General features: G+C 40.7%; 2 protein-coding genes across 4 annotated transcripts in view; one reads left to right on the top strand and one right to left on the bottom strand.

Annotated features, from left to right (window-relative positions):
• Positions 1-21: 21 nt before the first annotated feature.
• On the top strand, positions 22-9,636 carry abcg8 (ATP-binding cassette, sub-family G (WHITE), member 8). 3 transcript variants are annotated; one of them, XM_061790073.1, is made up of 13 exons: positions 22-162; positions 1,659-1,763; positions 1,846-1,993; positions 2,172-2,410; positions 3,800-3,932; positions 4,001-4,270; positions 4,345-4,436; positions 5,591-5,700; positions 5,812-6,011; positions 6,333-6,409; positions 7,319-7,586; positions 7,669-7,796; positions 9,069-9,636. In XM_061790073.1, the coding sequence occupies exons 1-13, from the start codon at positions 118-120 to the stop codon at positions 9,204-9,206; spliced, it is 1,953 nt and encodes a 650-aa protein (XP_061646057.1). In that variant the 5' UTR covers positions 22-117; the 3' UTR covers positions 9,207-9,636. The 3 variants fall into 3 exon arrangements, with proteins under 3 accessions (XP_061646057.1, XP_061646056.1, XP_061646055.1); XM_061790072.1 differs by having other exon boundaries at positions 4,345-4,495; positions 5,594-5,695; XM_061790071.1 differs by having other exon boundaries at positions 4,345-4,495; positions 5,591-5,695.
• Positions 9,637-10,341: 705 nt separating this feature from the next.
• Positions 10,342-27,923, bottom strand: part of lrpprc (leucine-rich pentatricopeptide repeat containing) — a 72,567-nt gene continuing 54,985 nt past the window's right edge. Inside the window, exons 29-38 of the mRNA XM_061790002.1 lie at positions 26,273-26,396; positions 25,002-25,128; positions 22,706-22,794; positions 22,433-22,637; positions 20,177-20,304; positions 19,980-20,095; positions 16,646-16,720; positions 15,534-15,618; positions 13,575-13,717; positions 10,342-10,563 (exon numbers count right to left, since the gene is read on the bottom strand). Coding sequence (XP_061645986.1) covers positions 10,495-10,563; positions 13,575-13,717; positions 15,534-15,618; positions 16,646-16,720; positions 19,980-20,095; positions 20,177-20,304; positions 22,433-22,637; positions 22,706-22,794; positions 25,002-25,128; positions 26,273-26,396 — 1,161 coding nt within the window. The 3' untranslated portion in view covers positions 10,342-10,494. The remainder of the gene's footprint in view (positions 10,564-13,574; positions 13,718-15,533; positions 15,619-16,645; positions 16,721-19,979; positions 20,096-20,176; positions 20,305-22,432; positions 22,638-22,705; positions 22,795-25,001; positions 25,129-26,272; positions 26,397-27,923) is intronic.

The raw sequence follows: 27,923 nt of genomic DNA, 5'->3' as shown, positions 1-27,923 counted from the left end.
TGAAATCCTGAAGAGTGGAAAAAAGAAGCAGAGGTTGAAGAGGGGCGGAGGACGGTGCGGAGAGGGGCTGCATTGACCATTTGACCAGACAAACATCAACCCGCATCTTGCGTCATTATGGACACAAATAGTAGCTTCAGTCACACCAACGGATCCTCACAGGTCAGTCAGTGATACTAATTGGACATCCTCATTTGCTTTCATTTATATGTAGTGTTTTATTAGATTTTTTAAATGGGCTGTTTACTGGACAGATTTGACTCATTGGCAATTGTTATGGTTAGATAACTAAACTAGGGTTGGAACCAGGGATCCACAAAGTACAAATAAGCTTGGAGCTAGGGTTAGCGAACCAGAACTAAGGTTACAACAAGACTACTTTTTTTTTTTTTTTTTTTTTTTTTTAATTATTGTTAAGGTCTAACAAACTAAATCACACTTCTTAGTACAGAACACCGTTGCTTATTTTTTCATACAAACACCTACAAAACAAATATTTAATTGCTTAAAATAGTTTCAAATTTTTATTGTAATTTTTTTCTCCATTTTTGGCGTAAATCTTTTTCAAGCATGTTCCTAATTTCTAAGTAAACATGGACAGATGTTAAAATATTCTGATCTATACAGGAGGTATGTATCTATAGTATGAATTACTTGAAACTTCTAAATGTGCACTTCGAATAACACGATTTCATTGACAAATATCTTAAATGTCCTAATTAATAGGAAACAACAGAGGAATGCTGAAAATATGGTCCTTAAAATATCATATGGTGGGTTCAAGCGTGTTCTTTGCTGTTGTTATGAGCATGTGCTTCATTAAGAAATTATTTTTTTTCTCCCTGGAACTTATGTTTAAGCATTACATCATGGGACTCTGGACCCATGCAGGTAAAAACACAAGGCAAAACATATTGCAATTCTTCAGCCACAACATTAGGTACCACTCCTAGGAACATTTTCGATACACGGGCTGTACGCTTAAAAAAAAAAAAAAAACAATGTTCCATTTTACTTTGATCTGTTTATTGCTGTATGTTGCAAGTCTTATGTAGCTCTATATAGCGTGCCTGTGCACCTAATGTAATGTCCTGTTGCAAGTAAATGCAAATGCACGGTATTTGGGCCTTCACTGTGGGTTTATCCCACTTAATCCACCTGTTAATACCACGACTATCATGCCAAAATTATAGAAAGAAATACTATACAAAAAAGGGAATATAACGACATACACATACATCATCTGGAGCATTTTAGAGTTAATATTTAGGAAAAAAAAAAGGAAAAAGATATACTCACCAGATGCATTGTGTGCAGATTTATTACAGATTTATTTTGCTCGTCGAAGTTGGCTTTAACAAGTTTTGCTCTAACCAACCATTCAGCGGACAGACAAATCCTGACGTCATCGAGGGCGGTGGAGGACAAATTTGAAATTTGATTGGTTAAAGAAAGCTCAAAATTTAAATTACATTTGCCAGCACTAATTATTTCTGAAAGCCCTGCGCAGATTAGCTTGACATGGCAACACAAAGAGGCTGAAATCTGATTGGACAATGACTCTACCATCCACAAACACATACTGGAAGCAGTGCACTATGATTCCAATTTCATGGAACAAATATTAGAATACAGGTTGTAAATATATTGCTTTTCAGCTGCACCCAGACAGACAGCTGTTCTCGTCGGAGGAGGACAGCAGCCTGTACTTCACATACAGCGGTGACTGCAACCAGCTGGAAGTCAATAACCTCCACTATGAGGTGAAAACACCCTCAAAACAGATCACACAAAACACGTGCATGCAGTCTCGACTTGTGGCTCCAAGTGTGTGTGTGTTGACAGGTGGACACGGCGGCACAGATTCCCTGGTACGAGAGGCTGTCAGAGTTCAAGCTGCCGTGGGAGATTAAAGGCAACAAGCAGACAGCCATCGACAAACTGAGCCTGCGCGTCTGCAGTGGGCAGATGCTGGCCATCATTGGAAGCTCTGGTACACTGACAATATATTTTAAACACACTTTCATTCATCCATGTGGAGAATTGTTTGGAAAATGGAGGATCTTAAAAGTTGGAGAGTTTCGTATTCATTTTAAGGCCAATTCAGCAACGCAGAAACTACTATTACTACTACTAAAAGTAATCATAAATGCATGGTTGCGCCCCTGCAGGATGTGGTAAAACATCGTTGCTGGACATCATCACGTGTCGCGACGAGGGCGGCGGCGTGACGTCTGGCCAGATTCTGATCAACGGTCGCCCCAACACGGCTCACCTGGTGAAGAAGAGCATTGCACATGTGCGCCAGGACGACCGCCTTCTTCCTCACCTCACCGTGCGCGAGACCCTCGCCTTCGTGGCCAAACTCAGGCTGCCCACGCACTTCACGCAGGCCCAGCGGGACCAGAGGGTAACATAAATGGCGCTTTTCCATTACAAGTTCCAGAACAGCCTGGCCCTGCTCTGCCCCGGCCTCACTTGGCCTGGCCTGCCCTCCGTTGCTTTTGCATTACAATTCCATTACATTGTATTGCACCAATCAAAAGTGGGAGGGATTGGGGCGGGACCATTTTTTTTTATTCAGTGGACGAAAACTACGCTCAGCAGCATAAACATTCAATGGCCAAACAAATGGCAGGGACGTCAACAGGCCTTAAAGAAATGCCTACAACTGTCAGCCAATCAGGTAATAGTAACGTCACGACCCTCCTCGGCCTGCGTTTTAGAAGCAGGTCAGAGGAGGTTCCGAGGAACGGTCCATTGTCACCGCCCAGTCTCAAAAAAGTGTAATGGAAAACACTGGGAGGAACCAGACTGGTTGGGGCAGAACCGGTACAATGCAAATGGGGCTTTAGTTAACTAAGTAAGCCCTAAACAGCATGGTTCTGGATTGGTGGCCAACAGATAAGGCAACCATTCACTTGAACCCACGCAAGCTGAAAGAAAGTCAGCCGTTTGCCCCACTACACTACCAGTGACCCTACTCTTTAGGATTTACACCCTGGCTTGTTCGCTAATCAATCACAGCCAACCATATGCACCCACAGTCACTCGATTCAACACTGGCTGTGTGGTCAGCTGTATGCAACTCGACACGACCAGTGCCCTTACTCTTTAGGATTTATTTCCTGGATTGGATTAGAAAGGTTTCGGATTCCCTTTTTTTTTTTTTTTGTCATTTTATGCCATTTGGTGTTTGCTGTCCCTCGTGTGGACCCGTGGTGATCTGTTTACAGCGGCAGTGGGACATTCATTGGCGGAGAATGTCAGTACTTGTGCGCGGTTTTTCTTTGTGAGAGTGGCCTCTTGGGAATAGTAATTTAGGCCCTTTGTATGTTTCATATATATTGAGGACTGTCAATAAATGCTACCATACTTTATACTTTAAATACCCAGATTAAACGTCAACGCTACATAACCCTCTGTGATTGACTGAGAACCACTAGTCAGATGTGACAGACTCCAGTTCACAGCGACCCTGAACAGGATAAGCAGTATAGAAAATTGATAAAATAAATGGTGGCATTCCAAAAACTGGATTCAGAGTAGTTGGAAATAAAAAAAAACCAAAGAAATTCTGACAATGGTCCATCCCTGTCAGACCACATTAACTAGTCGGTAGAGTATCAAAAACCGTTCAAGAGTAGTGAAAACATTTGACAGTGGTCCATCCAAGTCCATGTCCAATCAAGTCTGGGAGTTGGCAGGCTTCTAAAAAGTTCCAGAGTACGTAGCCTTGACAACTCTTGACAAAGTCGATGCAGGTCTGACCAGATTTTGGCCATGTTCCCCTTCTCAGGTGGACGACGTCATCGCAGAGCTCCGACTAAGACAGTGCGCACACACCAGGGTGGGAAACGACTACGTGAGGGGGGTTTCTGGAGGAGAGCGGAGGCGGGTCAGCATCGCGGTCCAACTCCTCTGGAACCCAGGTAAGAGAACCCTCTGGAGCGGTTTCAGTTAACACACCAATTCCCAAACCAACCATTTAGGGTTTCAGGTATTTTGATCCTGGACGAGCCCACTTCGGGTCTGGATAGCTTCACGGCCCACAATCTTGTCATCACGCTGTCCCGCTTGGCCCGGGGGAATCGTCTGGTTCTCCTGTCTGTCCACCAGCCTCGCTCCGACATCTTCCAGCTTTTCGACCTGGTAGTCTTGCTCTCATCGGGCTCGGCCGTGTACTGCGGTGCCGCCCGAGACATGGTGCCGTACTTCATGGCGCTGGGACACCCGTGCCCGCGGTACTGCAACCCCTCCGACTTCTATGGTAGGACATTTCGAGTTCTCCACCTTGTAACCACGTAGAACATCTCTAAAAAGCTTCTTGTCTTTGCACACTAGTGGACCTGATCAGTATAGACCGTCGTAGTCCAGAGCAAGAGGCCCAGTGTAGGGAACGATCCCAAGTGTTGGCGCAGCAGTTTTCGGAAAAGGTCCGTGACACCGATGACCACATGTGGAAAAGCAGCACGGCCCTGACGCACTCTGACAGGTCGCTTCATACTTAGCATGTTAGCATTTTATCAACCCCATTAGAAATAGTGCTCGGCTACAGGGCAAGATAAAACATCATTATTAATATGCGTCAGAATGGTCTACCCTGGTTGTTGTCTTGTATTATGTCATGTACCAATTGTTAGCATGTTATTATTTTAGCGATTCTCATTAGAAATATTACCTACCTACAGGGCAAAATGAACGATCCTTATAGATATATGCCTTAGTGCTTTCTGGACTAAGGTTGCTAGCTTGCTATGTGTCAGCATACCGACTGTTTTATGAACCCTCATAAAAAAAAGTGCATGACTACAGGGCAAGAGGTAAAATACCGACCTATCTGCCTAAGCGCTGTCAACTCTTAGCATGTTATCGTTTGATCAACTCTCATTAGAAATAGTGCCCAAATACAGGGCATGATGTAAAATGCTGATTCTTCTGCTATAATTCTTTCTGGACTCTGGTTGCTATCTTACGATATGTCAGCATACCAACTGTGTGCATGTTACCATTTGACCCACTCTCAATCGGAATAGTGTCCAAATACATGTCAGCATACCAACTGATGGCATGTTACGATTTTATCAAAAAGTACTACAATCTTGCTATATGTCCGCATACCAGTGGTTAGCATGTTAGTGTTTTGCCACCTCAATAGAAAAAGTATCCAACTACAAGACAGGATGTAAAATCCTTATCGCTCTGGCGTAGAACTCTCTACTCAAGTTGTCATCTTGCTATCGCGTACAGTATGTCAGCATACCAAATGTTAGAATTTTTTTAAATTTATTTTTTTACACTTATCAGAAATAATACAACTGCAAAATCCAGATTTATTTGCTTTAGCGCTTTCTTTACCCAAGGCTTGCTATATGACACATACCATCAGTCAGCATGTTAGCATTTGATCAAATCCCATTAAAAATTGTACCCAACTGCAGGGCAAAATGTAAACTCCAGATCTTCCTTAATGATGTTGTACTCATGTTTATCTTGCAATATGTTAGCACACCAACTGTTACCACACTAAATGTTAGCATTTGATTTAAAAACAAAAAAAATAAAATTGCATTTGCTTCCCTATTTGCAGCAGCTGCCTGCAGCCCGACAAGGCAGAAGGAGACAAAGTCGTCGTCATCTCCAAGGAGAGAGACAGACGACCGGGCCGACTCCAGCAGTTTGCCATCCTCATCAGGTCAGGTCAGGTCAGGTCAGGGCAGGGAAACCCCCTCCACCCCCCCCCCCCAAAAAAATAAAATAAAATTAAAAAAATTAACACATCCTGGTGCCAACCATCTGCTCCTTCGCCAGGCGCCACATGTACAACGACTACCGAGACCTGGTCACCCTGTTGGTCCACGGCTTGGAGGCCCTGCTCATGTCCCTGCTGGTGGGCTGCCTGTACTACGGTGCTGGAGACCAGCCTCTGTCCATTCAGGACACCGTGGCCTTGCTCTACATGATAGGAGCGCTCACTCCCTTCGCTGTGGTGCTGGACGTCATAGCCAAATGTGAGAACACGCACGGCACTTTAGTATTAAACCCCCTATCAACTTTACAGTTTCAGGTCATTCAATGTCCTCTGGCGTGTCATATAAGTTATCAAAGATGATGGACTTTATATGACATTCAATCACAAGATGGTATAGTTGATTAAGTGTACAGATAATGACTTGAGAAGCCAGCATGTCTTAAACCAAAGTCCACTGCTAACTCTCTGAAAACTTTATTAGGGACACCACCAAAGATATTGCAATATTGCACAGCTTTTAGATAGGTGGCAATATGTAAAGTATATTATGCATAAAATCCTTGGGAAATGTTCTTTGTAGGTCACACAGAGAGAGCCATGCTCTACCATGAGCTGGAAGACGGCATGTACTCGGTCACCTCCTACTTCTTCGCTAAGGTATAGTACACAAAGTCACCACTAGGGAACAGCCTTGCTCCACGGTGGACCCACAGTCTGTCTGCATACACTCTCAAACCGTAAAAAGTTGGGTACTAGTTATTGAGAATTGATAAAATGCTAACATGCAAACATATAAGACGACAACAACTTGGGTATAAAAAGTGCAACAGCTGATCAATAAGGATTTGACATATTGCCACCCACTAATCAAGTAAAATTTCGAATTAAAAGAATGATCACGTTAGCAGTTTGTATACTAATGTATATCAAGATAGCAACTTGGGTAGAGAAAGCGCTAAGGTTGATCATAAGGAATTTACTTCTAGCCCTGTAGTCGGGTACCATTTCAAATGAGAGAGTAAAAGGCCAACATGCTAATATGCAAACATATACTGTAGCAAGAGATCAACTTGGGTAAAGAAAGTACTAACGCAGCTTGATAAGGTGTTTAAATCTTGCCTTGTCGTTGGGTATGTGATAAAGTGTTGATAAATAGCAAGATGGCAACCTGATTACAGAAAGCACTAAGCTATATTGGTAAGTATTTTAAATCTTGCACTGTAGTCGGTTATAATTTAAAATAATTTATTAATGAGTGAATACAATGCTAACATCCTCGCAGTTGGTATTTTGACATATAGCAAGATAGCAATCAAGTAGAGAAAATCGATCAAAAACGATTTTGCCTGTGGTTAGGTACTGTTTCGAACGAGAGTCGACAAAATGCTAATACGCTGACAGTTGGTATGCTAACACATAGCACAATAGCAGCTTGGATAGAGATAGCTAAGGCGGAATGATACAGATTTTGCATTCTGTCTTACAGTCTACTATTTCTATTGAGAATTGCAAATGCTAATATGCTATCATTTGGTCAGCTGTAAAAATGCCCATTTGTGTCTCCAGGTGCTGGGGGAGTTACCTGAGCACTGTGTGTTCACCCTGGTCTACGCTCTGCCAATCTACTGGCTGGCGGGCTTGAACGAAGCTCCGGATCGCTTCCTGCTTAATTTCCTGCTGGTGTGGCTGATGGTGTACTGCAGCCGCGCCATGGCGCTCTTCGTGGCTGCCGCGCTGCCCACCCTGCAGACCTCCGCCTTCATGGGCAACTCACTCTTCACAGTCTTCTACCTGACCGGAGGCTTCGTCATTAGTGTTGAGAACATGTGGCTGGGTGAGAAAACACTCCGAGTCGTCATTGGGTATGTCAGGGTGGGTTCGACGATGTTTTAAAAATTCATAGTTACTGATTGCAGTGGCGTCGTGGCTCTCTCACGCCTCCTTCATGCGTTGGGGCTTTGAGGGACTTCTTCTGGTGCAGTTCAGAGGGAACAAATACCCCCTCACCATCGGCAACTTCACACTGCAAGTGGATGGAATATACGTGAGTGCAACATATTTTCAAAGATAAACATGAACTCATTCCTTAATTTTCTTAAAAAATAAAAAGAACAAAACTTATTCTCGTGGAGGACAACATTCCCCTGCAATATCCCGTTTTTCTAAGAAGCAGTCTACTTAGTGCTCGCATGTGGGAAAGGAACGCCACAGTTGCCACTCGCCAATGCCCTTTTCACCCGTTTATTGGACGTTGGGAGAACACTATAACACAGTGTTACATTGCTGTCAGCCACAGTTCACACCCAGACACTCACACGCTGTCACCCAGACACGCCGAAACCACCCCACCAGGCCCCGGCTCTTAAAGGCACATGCCTGTACACAGACGCTTCAATACCTACATTACTCTACTTGCTATACACTTTATGCTTGAAATTATATATTTTTTTAAATGATAAAATACATTTACAAATATGTGTTTAAAGGTTGAGGGATGGGTAAAACTACTTCAAAACAAGTTTTTTTATATGGATTCTTCTCACAGATTTTCACCTATTAGGTTGGGTCTGGAACATATCCCTCAGTGATATTATATAGAATAGTCTAATACAATTAAACCTGGCCTGCATTAAAACTTTATGAGATAGTCATGCACACTATTTCCAATTAATGTTAATATTAACTGAACATAAAATCAACAGTAATCTTAAAGTTATACAATATTAGGGGGAAAAGCATTAAAACATCATAGTGATAACTGAGATGTTAAATCATGTTCATTTAAACCTAAATAGTAAATAATATTCTTATTTTAAGATATGAGGGGAAAAGATCATTAAGGAAGTAGATAGTAACAATAAATTTAATTTAATATTACCTATGTTTAATACTGATAAGAATAAAAAACGATTAGGAAATGCAAAATCAGCATTAAATAATTGCTAATTGCAGAACTATATTTTTTTATTGAAAAATAAATATGAAATATTTAAATAAAAATGTATCATTTTGAAAGCCTTCAGTTATATTACGAGATGGAATTAACACAGGGCATTTAAATGATAATGAATACAAAATATTAACTGCTACTCCTAATAAATCATTGCTCTATTGTTTTGAAATCTCGCTTCGCTCTCACACTGGATGACCCCCCAACCCTCTAGGGATAATAATCGTTAAACCGCTCTAAAAATATATAATAATTGTAATAACAATAGATAAATCATAAATACGTATGAACAAAAACATTTGTAAAGTAGATGTGTAACCCGCCCAACACTTGAGTGCATAAAGCTTGTGTGTGTTGTATGTTCAGGTGGTGGAGGCCATGAGCATGAACCAGTATCCTCTGTACTCGTGCTACCTGGTGCTGCTGGCCGTGTGCTTGGTCTTCATGGCGCTCTACTACGTCTGCCTGAAATTTATCAAGCAGAAGTCCAGTCAGGACTGGTGATTCACGTCAATGACAACATCATAGCTATGAAGGTTTTAGACTTACATGTAGGCTATCCAAGTTCGACTGGCTCGACACCATACAACCTGGAGAAATTAATCAACAAATGATGGTGTTAATAAAAAGCAAAAATTATGGTGGAAAACTGTGAAAGAATTACCTTTGTTGCATAGTGGAAACACGTTGCGGTACCACAATCTGCCGCTGGATGGCAGCAGAGCACCGCAGTAACGTTGAGGTACAGGGAGAAACGTCTCATATTGTCTCTGCAGATATTTGCTTGTTCCATTTTCAATCTTTTGTTTTGTATATGTAAGGTTATTAGGCTTAACAATGCTTTTAGTGTATGCATCATTATTAAAGCAATGAAGGAAAAGGCCTTGTGGAGATTTACTCATAAAATAAAGATTGTACAGTAGTACATATTGAAGTTCGTTTTTTTGTATGTACATGTGTATAAATATATACTGTATAGGTATACAAGTCCAAAAGAGTCAGGTGCAAGGTTTGTAAAATCTAATAGTGATTAGGTCAATATATTGAGTTATTTAAATGAAATTATGCACAGTAATATTTATATTAACAAAAATATATTTTATTCAGTATATAAGTACACATATTTTTGAGTCTTAAGATTTAACACACTGGATCATAAAAATCAATTATTTGACATTTCACTTGCTTAACTAAATAAAATGTAAAGTAAAATAGCTTTGCTAAAACTTTTCAGATTAAGTCATTTGTATTTTTTTTTAAAGGAGAAATATTACTATTTAAGTATATTTAGTTTGTCATTATAGTTGGACTTTGTTAGCTTATGTTTTGTTTTTGTAGTCAGATTTCCCATTTTAGTAGTTTGCTAGATTTTCTATTTGACGACCATCTGTTATGTTTAGTTAGATTTCTATTTTCACGATAGATCACACTTCTATTTTTATATTCTATTTAATAATGCCTTAATCTGGTACCTCTGGTCCTAAATGCCATGCTATCTCATGCGTAAATGTGTACCTTGAAATTTAGCTCCTTAGCTTTATACAAGATTAAGAAAGGTCAGGAGTTATTACTTACTGATAAAAATGTGCATGTGTGCGCCTTTTTTGGTGCATGCCTACATCATTGACTACACAACACCTGGATTCCTAATGTCATTTATTAGCATAAATACGTCTGTACACGGTTATCACAGTCATATTGATAGCAGAGGACACGATAGTGGAACACCACTTACATAATGTATAAAAAAAAAAAATGGAGGGATGACTATGAAAGGGGCAGGGTTAGGTCTTTATTCTTCTACAGGTTGCGCTTTGACTGTCCTCTCTTTCAGTTTGTCAGCGTAGAACTTGAACGACTCCTGCACACAAAGAAGAGGACGGGTGGGCGTTAAACCCCAAATGGCGCTCAAGTCATGGGCTGGGTGTGTGTGTGTGGGGGGGGGGGGGGGGGGGGGGGGGGGGGCGCGCGGTGTGAGTAAGTACGCCCTCCTGGGTGTGTTTAAATAGCATGCACTCTACAAGCAGGTTTTCTCATTTCATCTTTAAATCCCCATTAAGACACAAAGAACGTATTTGATGTCTACACACACAGCAGGCCTCCTCTTGGTTAATGAATCGGTGTTTTGATCCACACAAAGTGTGTGTTTTGTTCTTGTTTGGGTGGATAAAGGCTTTTGTGGAAAGTATAGTGGTACCTAGATTTATGAGCTTAATTTGTTCCGTGACCAAGCTCATAACTCTATTTACTCATATAGCAAATCAATGTTCCCCATAGAAATTAACTGAAACGCCATTAATCCATTCCAGCCCCTTCACAGAAAACTGTTAAAAATGTTAATTGATTTTTAAGAAAAAAAGTATTGTATTAAAAAAGGAGAATATGAAAAAATAAACTGGCTTTATAAAGTGTAGTTACTGTAGAATCCTGGGTGGGAGGGACAAAGCACTACTTTTGTCTAAATGAAGCTCCTCAACTCAGTTCCATCCCGCAAAAAGGCCACAAGATGGCGGCAAAGCAGACATGATGGAAAATTACTTTTTATTGCCCATATAACGATAGGTGGGTGTCGGAAGTGTGGTCCACCCATCGAGTGTGAAATGAAACAACACGGTAATTCTTTTGTTCTCAGACTATTTCTGAGAAAGTGTCTTGACTGGTTCTGAATTTCCAGCCCACTGTCACGAAACAGGATTTGTTTGTTGATGAGTCCGCTACATGCGCCACGTGCCAAATAACCCCCAGTTGACAAGTGTGTAAATTGTAGTGTATGAAGTGCTGCCACCATGAGTGAAAATGCTTTTATTGTCTTCCAGGGTGCTCATACAGCTCCACAAACTCTTAACTCTGTTTTCACAAGTTGAAGCTACTTGACACATTCAAACCCTTGGTGCCCAATCGTCATGGTTAACAAAAGCCGGGGTGACCGGACAGGACCGCTCCATCAAAACAGGCTAAATTCAGGAAGGATTAAATAATGGGGTGCAAAGTTATTTTTACAAAACCGTGAAACAGACATTAAGACACCTGGGAACTGTTTTAAATTGTGATATAATGCTAAATATGTAAAAAGTGCTTTTTATTCACAGGGAAATCAAACTAGTAACGACTTTGGGCACAGGTCACATTCTCAATAACCACTTGGCCTTGGTTATCCCAATGTTTGAATTTTTATGGAGACATTTTCCTCAATTTCTCAGGGACTAATGCATGAATCTTAAAGACAACATCAGTCATATACAGAAGGTGTGCATTTATGAAAAGTGTAGGTACCATTACGTGCTGATGCAAATTAGATTATTGGGCCTTAGTGGAGGTCAGCGAGTGATTGAAGCGGTGGAGTAGAGGTTTTATGGCAGCATTCACGTCTGCCTCCGTTCTAAAGGCCGAGCATCACTTCACTCTCCTGATGTGTGTTGAATAATGCAAGAGCCTCTCTTACCTTCATCCCGCAGGTGCGTTAGGCTGCTGGTGCACCTGCCTCCAAGGGCCACAGCATCAACATCAGAGCCTTCTAAGTGTACATATGTATGCGTGTGTTTTTCCCTAAAATAGGCCCACACCAACTTACATAATGTGTCAAGTGCTAAAAGGCTCAAAAGTAGCAGAAATAGCCAGACAGCACTCATTGATACCACACCTCGCCATATTTTGTGTGTGTGTGTAAATATATATATATATTAATTTCTGAGCTTATTTGTGGTTGAAAGTATTCTTTGTATGTATGGATTACTTGGGCTGTTCTCAACACCTGGTGAAATTTTCAGGTCAATAGCACCTTTGGAAGTAGATTTAGTGAGAAAAACGGTGATGTGTTAAATACTTATTTCATCCGCTGTGTGTGTGCGTGTATATATGTGCCTGTGTAAATAATGAGAGTTGAAGAACACTGCGTCGTCACTATACTGCAACCACTGCAGCACAAATTGGGATCTGTTCATTTTTGCACCAAATTGGTGTGCAATGTGCATGTTTATGATTTTACAGCAGAAGTTGCCAGGGTTCCTTTACGTTTTTTTTTTTGTCGAATTACAACATTATAAGAACTTAAAAGATATATTTTTTTAAACTTAATATATGACAAATACATATTTTCTTAAAAGGAGGTTTGCTATATACAAATACAATTGTTGGTAATAGGTTAAAGGAAAAAAGTTTGGCGCTCTCAAAATTACCTGCCTTTAAAACGATATTTATTTTTTATTTATTTCTATTTTATTTAATATGTATATATTTATTTTAGTGTGGTGTTAAATACCTCAACTGCTTTTAAAGACAACCTTCATTTTCTGCTTTATAAATAAACTATTTAAACATTTAAAAAGATAACAGTTTTACTTTATTAAATTGTGTTTGATATTTATATATTTTAGTTATTGGTGTTTGAAAATGTGCTTTCAGATTACCTTGATCAAATACAAAATATGTTTTTAAAAATATCTAATTTGTTAAATGATATATAACATTTAATATGTTCATATTTATTTTAGTCATGAGTGAAAATGTGTCAACTGATTTTAAGACCACAATGCTTGCATGCCCAAAAACAGAAAATATATAATTTAAAAGATACTGAAAATATCTCATTTGTTAATTTATTGTTGCATATGTATTTATTTTAGTTATTTAATTTCAGCACTTTAAAGCACTATCCAAAATTCCTGTAGCTATATATTAAAATTTTCAATCACCTCCACTCGTTGCAACCATATTAATTTGAGTTGTTTCAGATAAATATATATATATATTTTTTTTTTTAAACACATTGGGATAAAATTATTATTTCATTGCATTTCCATCGAATAAATGAAACTTTTCCAACCAATTTGTAGGTATTGTGTGTTGACTGCAAAGTGTAGCAGTAGAACTCACGGAGGGCTCGGGGAAGGGCGCCGTCTCTCCCGCGTTGCGATACAACACAGCCAGCCGCTTGAGTGACAGCTCATCCACGACCAGCCCCTCCTGCTGCATGCGCTCGTACAGAGCCTTAGCCGACGCCAGGTCTTTGTCCATGACTGCCACAGAAAATATCAATGTGATGGAGAGAAATACTTGAATTTGGAAAGGTTTATACAGAGTGTACACACCTTGTTAAACACAAATTCAACTTCTAAGAGTTCTAAGTGTTTAGGGCACCTTACAGCTGTGCTATGATGGATATGTTAAAAATGAGCTCATTACAATAAAAGGGATAGTATTATATTAAAATTTATTAAAATCTACTTCTTAACCGAGACAAAACTATGACGGAAAACCCATTAGCAGACCTTGCTTGCTCCAAGTTCAAGTGCTAGAAAAGCACTTTAGCCACATTTGCAGCACTAAACCTTGAACAAATTTGAAGCATTGAGGAACCTTGTAAACCACATGAGTCAACATGACGTTTTTTTGGATATTAAATATCACTTCAGTGGGCAAAAGAATATTATATAGGCTCATTTTGTCATGATTAGAATCATAAAAATAAAGTAGTAGCCAATGTTGGAAGGTTTTGTTACTCTATTTCCTCGTGAGATGGCGGTTTCATTAATAGAAAAAGTAATCAGGTTATGTCTCTTGAGAAATAAAGACCGAACCCAATTGCGCTTACACGTCCCCCATGAGCACCTTTTTTGAGCAGCTGGTGAATGCTAATGAAATAGTCATGTCAGCCCGTCTTTGCTGTGATAACGGAGGAAAATGGTCGGGATTGTAGTCGAAAGATGAACAGTCGGCGTGTAAGACAAAAAGTACTGAGTGGCGGGCCATGTAGTGATTAGCACGCTAGGCTAGGCAGGACAGCTGACTCATTAGTGGACATGTGGTCTACAAAAGGCCTGCATGACTTCCTACTGTGCCTCCTCACACATATACACTTACGAATACAGTGAACACCCACTGTTCGCGAGAGTTAGGGACAAGATAGGACGCGAATAGCAAACATTTACAAATAATAGACGCCCGCCCTAAATGTTTTTATATTTTCCTATATACTGTATAGTAAATCCCCTCATCCAAACGATAGGGACCGAGACCTCCCGTGAAGTGGGGGCTAAACTTGGCACCTCCCCTACAAACAAATACAGCAGTCTCTCAGTTGAGATGCATCACTTTAACATATTTCCTTGACAAATTACTACTTTCGTATTAGCCAGGGCTTTGGCGCCACGTTATGGCGTTACAGAAAGAGCACAAAAACCATGAATCGGTGAGTTTAAGAGAGAATATATAGGATGGGTTCCACAGAGAAAAAGCGAATTGGTGAATAGCATATATGCATGGGTTCACTGTAATAATAGTTTAAACCCTAAATATACCACAAATTATTATCTTATAACAGTATCATTTGAAATTCAACTTACATCACCCTTAAAAATAAATGGCTTCCAGATGATTTATTTAAAAAAAAAATAAATAAAATAAAAAGACTGGCGTATATGTTACTGCTAGGCAACCTGTAAAATACTGATTACTACTTTCCTAATAGCCGTTTTATTACTTGTTTAACTCAGTGGCACATAAATAATCTAATATTCCAAATGTACACAGTATATTGCAAAAAACTCTTCTATCTTTAGTAGGGCACTTTCTTCATCATCAACCCCACAAGGCGCATGCATCGCCTGTCGGACCTCAACTGGAATCTTCCATCACGCTGATCATCACCGTCCAGCCAGCAAAACTATACGGACAGGCGCGAAGAGGTGTGTTTTTAAGCAAATACTTTCAGTTATGTTCAACAGAAAAAATTGTGAATAGGTGACTGCCGAGTTGTGAATCGGTGAGGGTTCACTGTATGTTCTTTGACTCGATGTATTGTTAATGCAGCCATGCTAACGGCACCACTCTTACCATGACACTTCATCAAGTACGGGTACAGCACTTCCTTCTCAACAAAGTCAGGGATCAGGTTCTGCAAGGTCTTGATTTTGTCCACCTATCAAGTCACACACAAGAACAATGGTCAAGTCATTTGTTTTGACCGTGGATTAGCCACAGATGCTATGTTGCCATCATGCAATCCAGCTGTTGTATGCATTTTCTTACTGTATATTAAAACAAGTGTTTGGAAAAAAAAACAAATTGTAAATGAAGCTGTAATTTTATTAAAAATTAGTCCGTTCTATCGAGGTTCCACTGTATATGCATTCCAATGTCAATTTGTGAAACTACACTTTAGAGAGCGATAGAAGTATTTTATCTGTCCTCTTAAACTCGCCATCCACACACACAACACAAGCACATGCCTATTAGGCATGGCCTGCCTGAATGACGTGAACAACAGTCCACACAGGCATGGTGTGACAACGTACTCAGCAAAAAGCATTATGAGTGCCCAGGATTAACTGTGATGTTTTAAACTACAGTACTGTAATTGAAGAAAATCAAGCTAAACTTTGCCCCTTCCTCGCATTTGTTCCTGTCCATATTGTTATGAGTGTGTGCATTAGCTATTTGTCAGGCTAAAGTTGGTATTTGTAAATTTATTGAAGAAACCTCTGACGCTGGCTTGAGTTTTAAATGGATAAGGTACTCTGTAAAGTTTATCTGCTAAAAACATTAGTCCAATTGACCTTCTGTGAGTCACTGCTGTGACATTTAAATCAATTGGCCTGTAAAGCTGACTGCAGGTAAATAATGCACTACAATGACCTTTAAAGAAAAAAATATGATGCACTCAATCCGCAATAAATGAACTGTGATATAGCAAGGATTACTGTATTGGAAAAATTAATTTTATGAGCGTCACATCATAACATTATGTCGAAAGGAACCATTTCCAGGAGTCCAAATAAAATGCTATTTCAATAACTTTCAAATCAGTTAAATCCTGAAGAAATGCAAATAAATAATACACATTGTTAACCTGCGCTTAGTTGTATGGGCAACATTTGTTTTTATCATAATATCACTTAAAAAGGGGGTAAAACATGCTTTAAAAAAAGGACGAAATGTGACTGGACCTGTCCTGGCCGCTGAGACGCTCGAGCCAAGAAAGACACCAGCACTTCCTTCTGCTCAGCCAAGGCGGTGACCCTCTGCAGAAAGAGATGGAAGATAGACGAAGGTGCATTTAACATGGGTATATAAAAACTAAAAGTGTGGAGTTGCTAGCCTTGGATTAATCTCAAAGGGTTTGTTTAGACATAAGCACAGATAAAGATTAGACGTGACGTGACAAGCTTTCTAAACATACGTTCTTATACTTAATCCAAGAGGAAAAGATGCTTTAATATGTAAAATACATGCAGGCATTTATACAAAACATGGCTCTATGTGTGTATTTGGTGTGTGTGTGTGTGTTCTTCTGACTGAGCAGCAATGACATTTCTAGCCAGTCGTAAACCAACACATTCCGGTTTTACTGAATTTAAAGCAAGTAGCCTGCAAGGCTTTTAACACAACGCGCACATGCATAGACGCACACGTACACGCCACCCAGAATGATTCAAGTACAATCAGGCAATTAGAGCAACACCATGAACATTGGCTCCATCCCTGGTGTTTTATTTATTTATTTCATTCCCATCTTCCCCCACTAGCGACGTCGGAACCGACCCGGCGGCTCCTAAAAGCTTCGGATGCTCCCAGGGAACGTCGCATCCTTCCTCTCCACTGACATGTTCCTGGTTGTACTTCTTAATGACTTCACGCTCGCCCACTGTATGCCCACTCGCCACCTCTCTTGATAGGCTCGTCCCGGTTATTGTGCGCCTGTCGACTTAAAAGCTTTTCAGAGTTTGGTCACTTCACTTTTTGATGGGATGGCCTCGGTCGGTTGCTTTGCCTCTTTAGTCCTCCGGTGAGGACTAAAGAGGGCCTACGAGGGGGATGACAGATGTAAAACTTGCACACGGGTCATGTCACTACTCACAAGCTTGAGAAGTAGCGACGTATTATAGTATTGAGGCAATATTAGCACGTGACCAGTAGGGAAAAATTCACGATTCACATTTGTAACTTCCCTGAGTGCATTGCATTACATTGGGTTCTTTTAAGCCAAGACTGCTGCCTTTTTACCCTTTTGATTGACAATTTAACATTTTGTTCGCGTGACAGGTATATTTAATTTTCTCTACTTTGTGATTAAAAAAAATTATTATTCTACCTTTTAGGGTATATTAAACTGGACTTAAAGTGACACTATTGTAATATTTTCCAGTTTAAATGTTTTCTTTTTTAAAATTAGTTTAATAAGATGTGATTTTTCAGATGTGTTATCTACTTCACCTCATTTGATTTAGCTATTCTATTTAGCATTTTCCAAAACTGAATTTGATCAGGCTTCTGACTGACTGACCTGGCATTATAATAAAAGAGTTATTCCATTCAACCATGGAATGGCTATGTATAAACTGTATACCGGTATTTGTTCAGGGTATGTTAAGCAATTGTAGTCATTTGTCCTCGTATAGAGGGTCAAAACCCATACTGCATATCTGAAAACTGTCCAGGATGCATATCAAGCATGTATGTAATGTAATTCATAGTTTGTGTTTAAATAGTGATGAAGGGGGAGAGCAGTGAGTGGTAATGTATCTGTTCATTAAAGCCCATCATTTCAGACATGGCTGTTTAATGATTGAAAAGGATTATTACTCCAGATGTCAGCGAAAAAAATGAGCAGACAAGGTTGGATTTAACTCATTGTGGAAGTTTTTTTGATTTTATAAAAGAAGGAAATATAATTCAATGTTTGGGTAAGGGCTCACTCTCAAGCTGTATTATTTGACTTTTCGGGGTGGCTAACAATTGTGATAAATGACAGTTTTGTAGCAAAAACAGTGTTGCTGACCTAAAAAAAAAAAAAAAAAGTATATTCCTGTTGAAATAGTGATGAAGTGCAGCAGTAAGTAAGATAAGTTTTCATTAGTGTGCACTTAAGTCACACATGCAAGCAAATGACTGAGAGGGATGGATCATCCAGCAAGTGAGTGAGAAGTAATCGCTGTGAACTGGCAGCAAGTCTCTCCCATTTACCGCCTGTGTTTCGGCTGTCTCGTCCACCCATCTAGCGTCTTACATATTCATTTCCCAGCGCTCACAGCGAAGCCATTGAGCTGTAACGCTTGAACAGTGCGTAAATTAGTGAAGTTGAAGTCTGAGGCAGTCAACCAAAGACTGGCCGACTCCATGGGGTGTGGGACGCAAATGTAAAAGGCCGGATAAATTAGTCAAAAACAGTGGTGAGTGAATGTAGCTGGGTGTCCCAAGGGTTTTGACTTAGGGGGGGAAAAAAAAGTCATCAACACTTCCCTTTTTGCGTCTGCTACGCATGTTTTCAAGTACCATGACACAGAAAGCACTAAGGCCTTAAGATATGGCGTGTCAAAGAAGGGAGGAGAGGACGTCACTAACATAGCAGTCATGGGTGAAGGCATGAGATGAACTAAGGTATCGAGAGCTAGTATAGAAAGACTAACATGAGCTCCAAGACATAGATCTGAGGGATTCCGGTTCAAAAGAGTTCTTGACACAGTCACAGAGTTACAGAGTAATGAGAGCCCTGAGGGAGACAGGTCGGAAAGGTAGCAGTCTCTAGACAGGACTAAGGAGCCAAAGATGAAAATGGGCTGGCGTATGCACAGATTTGTGCGTCAAACTCGCACACACGTTTGATGCACAAATCTGCGATTCATCATTATGTCTGTACTTGGGACACGGTTTATGCAGATTGCACCTCGTGGGCACAAGCTCGTCATTTAGACTGAATTCTGGTTGTTTGGAACCTCAGTCGACTAAGGTAGGTTCCAGACAAGAAAATAGTTGAACAAGGATTTGAGCCCCAGGACAGATTCCTGGTTTGATAGACTGCAGCGTTGGACATAGTTAAGAGGCTGAAGAATAACATGAGCTACAGGACTACACCCTGAGTGACACTGGTTAGAAAGTATGCAAGGCCTAGACCAAGTCAAAGGATAAAAGAAGACCATGAGCCCCAGGACTGTGTCTTGATGGACTCTAGTGTGAAAGGGTGAGTGCGTAAATACTAAAGGGTCAAACAATAATATGAGCCCCAAAAGGGAGACAGTGTGAAAGAGTGCAGGTGTAAGATTTTGATACTTTATAAAAGATGGGACTTGTTGCATTTTGGTTTGATGACAATGAGAAGAGCACAGAGTCATAAGCATAGCATAATCAGAGAAAATAAACAGTCAAGGGGCTCAGTATAGAAAGAACGGCAATAGCCCTAGTACTGAGCACTGGTACACTTCATAGTTCATTCATGGCTGATGGCAGTTACAGAACATTACAAAGATTGCTGTACAAGTCGCACATGTGTTCCCAAACACTTACAGCCAGCATGAACTTGGCATCCTCTACTTTGCCCAAGTCCAGAAGGTTGAGGAACAGATCTGAAGCCGGTCTGCAACAGGCAAAGTGGTTGGCCAGCCGCTCGGCCATAGCACTCACTGTAAAACCACAGGCACATTCAGTCAGTGACTTTTCTGGTGATACCGATCATTGTACACTGCATGTGTTGTCTGTCTTACACTTGTCGATGGCTTTGTCGTTGTCTTCGTCCAAAACTTTCCGGAACACAAAGGCCATACTGGGGCTTTTGCTGTCTGGACTGGTGTAAACTTCTTCAAGCATCTCAACTGCTGACTCCAAATCACCCCTGAGGAAAAGAAAAAAACAAGAGTTAATGTCAGAAAGATATTCACATTTTTTTTCTCTTTACTGTGTAAACTTCCCCTGTTTTGTCTGCATGCTGAAATGTTGGTGCACAAAGCCATGAAAAACAAAAGCTCTACAGATATCAGCCAACTCAATCTGGCAACCTGACCTGGCGAGTACACTTTACTCTGCCTCCTCCTTTCACAGTTCCCATCGTGATGAATATTTAACTGCGGCAGTGTGCGCGCCTATATGCAAGTGTATGTGCGAGTGTCCAGAGGTGGGTGAACATATCCACCCTGATTGTTGCGAGTGGGACCGTCTGAATAATTCAGCGGGGGCCCCCGCTAAATGCGGTTCTCTCTGCTTTCCGGCCCTGCTCGCTTCCCCACCCGGGCTCTTAACTAGTCAGCTTGACTCAGGCACAGCGGGGACACACGTGTCAGAGCGGCTCAGGGCGCCGCTCCCAGAGGTCAGGGTTCAAGCTGACAGGGCCAAGCAACGATGGCCAACCGGGCGTAAGGGCGTCTTACTATTTCTTCCACTTTTTGCGGTACTGCAGAGTTGGCACGGGGATGTCTGTCGCGCTAATGTGGCAAGTGGCGTGATGAAAGTTTGATGCACAATGTGTTTTATATTTTGTCCACTGTTGTTTGAGAGGCAATGGAACAGCAGTGGAAGATGGGTGTTTTCATGACATTAAAAGGAATCCATGAATAATCCTATTATGCCCTTGTCTCCCATTTGTTCTGGACGTCCTGCTCGCTTACTAAGCTTTTATGCTAAGAGTTTGTCATAGCAGGTCTTGTCACGCACTTGCCTGGCGGTAATGTGTTAAAAATATTGTTCTTTGTGCAATGCACTGTTAAACGACTTCTGCCTTGCATTTTACTAAATATTTTGCAGAATAATGTAAATTCTTTAAACTTTTTCAACATACAGATGGGTCTGACTGCATACTGGCTTACTGATTAGAGAGAAGCTTAAAAAAAATTTTTAAGCCACAAGTAGCAATTACCAGACCCTCACATTACCCTTTTCATGGCACATCCTCAAAATGACAAGACTGTGTCTAGAGACTCTAGTGTGGCTGATATATAAGTAAAGTGTCCGACTTCCTGGTAAATTTTGAGCATGGCTCTTTGAGACTCTCCCGTGCGCCCTGTCGTAAACATCAATTCCAAGAGGACCTTTGCACAACCTCATGCTTGGGCCCTAATTATATTTACCTTACGATAAACACTAAGAAGACTAAATAAGAATTACGGAGAGCCAGATAGACATGCTCTGCTTCCGGGAGACTGTCATAAAAAAAATAAAAAAAAGTGACCTAGAATGTCATAAAATTTGTTTGTAGTTGAAATCCTAGAAAAACTGTTTAATTCACAATAATAGACAACATCACTTATCCAACCGGGCATCTGAATTTTTTTTCAGTAAACAAAAATACAATCAAGACTGTAGCTATCCTTCCTAGTGGGGAGGTTTGCAGTGTTGTACCTGAACGAGTTCAATGAACAAAAGTTCATGAACTAGTTCATATTTTGGGCGAACATCAACTGAACTTTGTTAATCTCTGCATGATTAACATTATTGAGAATATATATATATATATATATATACACACACACATATATACATACATATATATACACATAGATATAAACACACACATATATACATACATATATATATACACATACATACATATACACATACATACATATATACACACATACATACACATATATATACACATATATATATACACATATATATATACACATATATACATATATATACACATATATACATACATACATACATATATACATACGTGTGTAAAGGAATGCAAAGTTATCAATGTCCTTTCCCCATCATTCCTGTCGTACTGTGTTGCGTGTTTTTGTTTGCACATTAAGGACAAATGTCCTGTTTTTGTTTGGAAAAAAAAAAAAAGACTATTCAAGCAACCACTTTTTTCTTTGTAGGATGAAAGCTGCAGCTGGCTACTTGTGTGGACTGAAGTGGTGGCAACACTGAGGAAATAAAATGCCAGGATTGTGAGGGTAATAGCCTCTCAGTAACATATGATTGGGAGGATTCAAAACAACCTAGTAAGGACTTACTGCCTGATGTGAGCCAGGGCCTTGTTGTTTGTGAACAACATGGTGGAGAGGTTAAGGCTCGTGCCGAGACTCTCTATGCGTGACTGGACCTCCGTAATTGCAGCGACATCGCCTTGGCTGCCGAGGGCCTGCACTAGCCTGGTGATGGCGAGCTGTGATGGGACGTGGTCCTGCTGCAGCATCGACTTGAGAGTCTCCAATGCGTCTGCGGGCAGGGGCTGTGAGGTTTAATATTGTGTTTGGCTAAATCTTTTGTATGTGTATTGTTCTTACCTTTAGTCTGGCCTCGCTTGCTCTGTGTGACCACGAGTAAACTGTTGGCGATGTCGCTCAGCTGGAAGCCTGGCACACGAGACTGGGCACTGAAAGTTGATAAGATACTTGGCTATGTACCAAAAAAGTAGTTCAACGAAACAGAGTTGCTTTTTTTCCTTACATGTACACTCTGACCAGCCACAACTTTATGGCAACCTGCACAATCTGATCAGTTTTGATTGACAATGTCAGAGAGGCATTTATTAAACAATATTGTCGGTATATTTTGACAAGAGATAAAACAGTACGAAAATGTAATATCACGATTAAAGTGACCAAAATGCTCACAGTTATCGGTGGTGACCAAAACGATCATGGTTATCATCAGAATTCAACCGTATGCACTTATGAGTCAAATACGGAAATGACGATAATTCAAATATAAAAAGGTAATAATTACATGTGTAAATTTTGTCACGTTCTACTGGTAAACTGTTTCACCCTATTTTCCCCTATTTTATAATCCTGTGGACAAAGTACAGACAATGCAAGCTACATGATGGAGGGCATGTCTGAGCCTCTTATGTGACCCTGACAATAATACAGACATGAATAACTTGATTGATGCCACCGTGCGTGCGATGTTTTGCTCTTCTTGAGCCACAGTGCAAGTATTATATCTAGCTCGGGTGTCATTTTGGAGAAGAACGTTTTCCAAAATCTGCTCCTCATTCCATAAACGGGTGTGCCCTCCTCATTTCTTTGCCACGAAAACCTCAATCAGACTAGGCTCTCCTCTTCTTTTTTGTACTTATTATGAGAGCCCTGCAAGCAGATTAATCTGTGCGCTCAATTGAGCATCAGGCGAGGTAGTCCTTATCGCCATGGCGACGCCAGGGGCCAGGCAACATTCGGGAGCCGCTTGCGACAGGGTCACAGCGGGAAGAGGGTCGGCGTGGTGAGGTCTGAATTACTCTTATCAGGTGAGAGAGAATCTCAATAGGCTCTCTTGCATGCACACGGGCACACACGCACGCACGCATGCACACACACACACACACACACACACACGCACACACACACGCACACACACACGCACACACAGTGCCTTCTCTTTCCGGCATACTTTCACTTCAGCCACTGAATCCCACATCTACCTCAACATCACACCCTCAATCCCTTAATCTGGCCATAAACACCCCCCTTCCGCTACTCAATTCTGTCCAGATTACCTCAAAACAAATGCACAAATAATTAATACCTATAGCGTCTTCATTAACCACCTCCGTGATTAAATCTAGACCTCCTTGCCTTTTCATTTTTACCCACACTTAGCTCTTTTTATCTCCTTATTTCTCGCCATTATCGTCTTCCCCAGCCCGACTCTCCTCTCAGCTCATTCCACTCCTCAGCGCGAGCACAGATAAAAATAAATAAAGCTAAGCTTTCACGCGGTGCAGGGGAGGCCGTGAACTAGTTCAAACAAGAGCGGAGATGGGTTATCATATTGCGCAGGTCTTAAAAGTGCTGCGATTATTTCATGACATGAGCGGGAGAATCGTGTCGGCTGATAAAAACGATGTATTTTTCTCTCTTTTACAAATTAGTTATAGCATTGCACAGTAAATGGTTGCTTGCTTTCTTTAGAAGGACAAAAAAAAAACAAGTGAGTAAAAAATCTAAAAAAAAAAATTCTAAAAAAAAGATTGGCAGCACTAAGCTCAGATCTCGAATACCCGTCTACATGCACCCACTTAGGCATGACCTCACAATATATTACAATATACAATATATACAGTATTATATTACTTAACTACATGTCCATTGATGTTTTATTTCCACCTATAAAATATATCCAGGAGACATGAGTGTGGAAGCACACAGTTGTCATCAGGCTTTGTTTACCTACAGATGACTAGTGCTGGTAACATACCCAGAGACAGTACAATACCTGATTCAGTTATGGTGAGTGTGTAAATGAATCCGTTAGAAACTACAATAGCACTGGATGGATAATTTGGCCTTGTCTGGATTTGGTCATTAAGATTCATGGATTATTCACAGAGAAATTTGGGAGAATGCTGAAAGAATCTCTTGGATTTGCACCAAAATGTAATGGATTTTTCCTTGGCTCATGTCCCGCATCTTATCAAAAAATATGTGGAAAGCATAAAATAACTTCCTTGGTGACATCAATGAGAGGAAAGCACAACATTTTAAATAATTTTAAATGCTTGGTGGGCTGTTTCTGACTCACAAACACAACAAATAGCCCACGGACACTTTCGGCAGCCTTGCTGGTGAGGCGACTTACATGTCCTTGACCGCCGTGGCGTCCTCCAAAGCTCCTCCGGCCAGCAGGGTGCGGATCACGTGGTCGTATGAGGCGGGGCCCAAGGCCACACCCTTTTTGTCCGCTTCCTTCAGCATCCTATAGGCCTCTGACAGCGACAGCAAGAGTAGAAATGTGTTGGGCTCGATATGTGAAGGTCTACTTATCTTCACATCAGGACCAGGGAAGCCTTCAACTATTTTAGTCTTTAGAGGACCACGCACATTTTAATGAAAACACACAGGTGCATCTAAAAAAATGTGAATATTGCAGAAAACTCATTTCAATAGTGCAACTCAAAAAGTGAAACTCATTATATAAATCCACAACATAGAGTGTAATATTTCAGGATTCTCATTTTTTTAAAAATAATTTTGATGAATATAGCTTACAACAAATGAAATCTCAAGTCACCATCTTAAGAAATTGGAATATCAAATAATAAGCAAACTGATTTTTCTTTTAAAAACAGAAATTAGGTAAGACTTGATCTTCTGAAAACTATTTTGTGATGTGTTTCGTGAACCTATATGGGTGTGTATGTGATAAATGTTGCTCATTCGACATCCATTGCAGCCTGGTCATCCTGGAAGGGGGATTCCCCCATCTGAGGTTCCTTCTGAAGGTTTTTTTTTTTTTTTTTTTTTTTTTTCATCAAATGGGGTTTTGACTGTTTCCTTGCCCTATTGGGGGTTTAAGGGACTTCTTCAATCATTGCCAAATGTGGGCCTGTGAAGCCCTTTGAGACTTTTGTGATTAAGGGCTATACAAATATACTTGACTACTTTTTGTCATGATACTTTTCTACGATACTTGCCCTATCTTATTAAGTTGAATCTGTATATTATGAGCATTTGAGGGTTCACTGTTTTGGGGCCTTCAAGAAGAGTCTGATAATGCTATACAGCCTTTTCATTATCATCAGTATTCTGCTGATTGGCTGGGAGACGTGACATAGTTCCACTGCTGGATTTTAATTGATTAAATGTAATTTAAAATCATTTGAATTGTGAATTATCAGTGTTGGGAATTTCACTTGTGGCTGAATAAAGTGTCTGTCTGTCAATAGCTGACCAACAATGGTTCCTTGTCCTATAAAGTGTTAATTTTTTTTCCCCAGATATTTTTTCTTACATTCTACCACTAACATTAATCAAAACTAAAAAACTTGGAAGGGAACTGAATCCTTATTTAATTGGAAAGGGTGGGCAAAGTAACTTCCGGGCCCAATTAACGCAGGACCAGCATCTTACCATTGGCTTTTCCCTTCTTGCAGAGGGCCAGAAGTCGCATTTGATACTGGGGGCCACTTTCCACAGCTCTGGGGGGTGCTTCTGGTTTGACCTGCTGTGTGTTGGCAGCTTGTTCATACCAAGTCTGTAAAAGAGAGAGATAGAGCGAGAGAAAGAGAGAGAGAGAGAGAGAGAGAGAGACACACACACACACACGTTTCCATCAAAACACTGCAACGCTCTCCGGGCTCTAACAAGTCGCTGCACATATTCAGTGTGTGTGTGATGCGGAGCAGCCAGGCCAGGGTCCCCTGATGCTCGTTCACCCGTGTAGCAGGGAGGGGAGGGGGTTAAGCTGTATTGGCTGGGGGCAAATTAGGGCTGGCACCCAGGGGGGGGGGCAAAGAGAAGCATACATGTTAAGAGTGCAGGGAGTGGGGACATCAACTGAAACGCCCCTGGGGTCACCTAGTTCATTGCTCGGGGCAACAGCGATCACTTCCTGTCTCGTCAATACTTGGGGCGGCGAGGAGGAAGGGGAGAAATATTCAAAGCAAATTGAAAACCCTTCCCTTGCTTGGTTTGTTCTACTAAATCGTCTTAATTTTGTCTCTTAAGTCAGCTTGCACATACAAGAGCCAGCAAGCCATATGGTGGAATTTAGCTGCTGGCTTAATTAGTCGGGCATTAGAGATTTGCACACACATCCAGCTGTAATTCCTTTCGCCAGCCAGCCGCTTTGATTGAGCACACTGCAAACCTGTTTGCTCTGCTTCATGTAATGAACAGAGACTTAAAAAAAAAGTGGACCATGGCGGGGGCACCAAGAGCAGTTGAAAAGAGCATTTCTTTTTTCACCTCCATTTAAAGGGGACTCTTCATACATACAAGAGGGGGTGAGGTCAACACGCTCTTTAAGTGATCCAGTTAGCTGGCCGCTAATTATTCAACTTCACGGGTGGATATTTAAATGGTTGATTATGACACGCATCTGTGAGGTAATAGAGATGGTTTGTTTGATAAGTACTTGCAATGCAACTGTGATCTGAATAAAAGGTCTCAATACAACCATCTGACACTTTTCGATGTTACAGTCTACTTGCAGTAGGGGCCAAGTGAGGGCACTGATCAAACCTGGTATTTCAATACAGTGAAACCCCCCCAATAATCGCACTTCAGCATTCGCAAATTCATATATTTTTGGACCCTACCCTCAGTTATCCACTGAAAAGTCCCCTATTCACTGATCCAAGCTGCCACAGAACTAGTTTGAAGTGAGTTGATGAGCTTCATTTAGACAAAAGCTTGCTGCCATCTTGTGGCATCTCCAGGTAATTATAAACTTTTGGAGGTTACGGGGGTCAATTACTTCCAGATGTTTGCTATTTGTGAAAGGACTCTGTATTGTTTTTTTCTATCCATAAACTAAGTATATTAAAGATGCTTTGGCCTTGGCGGAGGTCTGTGCTCCACTACATGCCATTCTAGTTGTCACCAACCCTGTTTTTTTTTTTTTTTTTAAATTATGCTTTTCCATTCATAAACCTCCGGTAATTAAGCATGGTTTGACCTTAGCGCAGGTCTGTGTTCCACTGCATGTCATTTGAGTTGTTACAGCACATGACAATTGAATGACCCAGAATGTCACCGTCAGATGCAATCTAATCAAAAG

Source organism: Phyllopteryx taeniolatus, chromosome 11, assembly GCF_024500385.1.
Source record: "Phyllopteryx taeniolatus isolate TA_2022b chromosome 11, UOR_Ptae_1.2, whole genome shotgun sequence".
NCBI classification, from domain to species: domain Eukaryota; kingdom Metazoa; phylum Chordata; class Actinopteri; order Syngnathiformes; family Syngnathidae; genus Phyllopteryx; species Phyllopteryx taeniolatus.
Note: the sequence above shows the minus strand (reverse complement) of the source record. Positions and strands in the feature narration are given on the sequence as shown.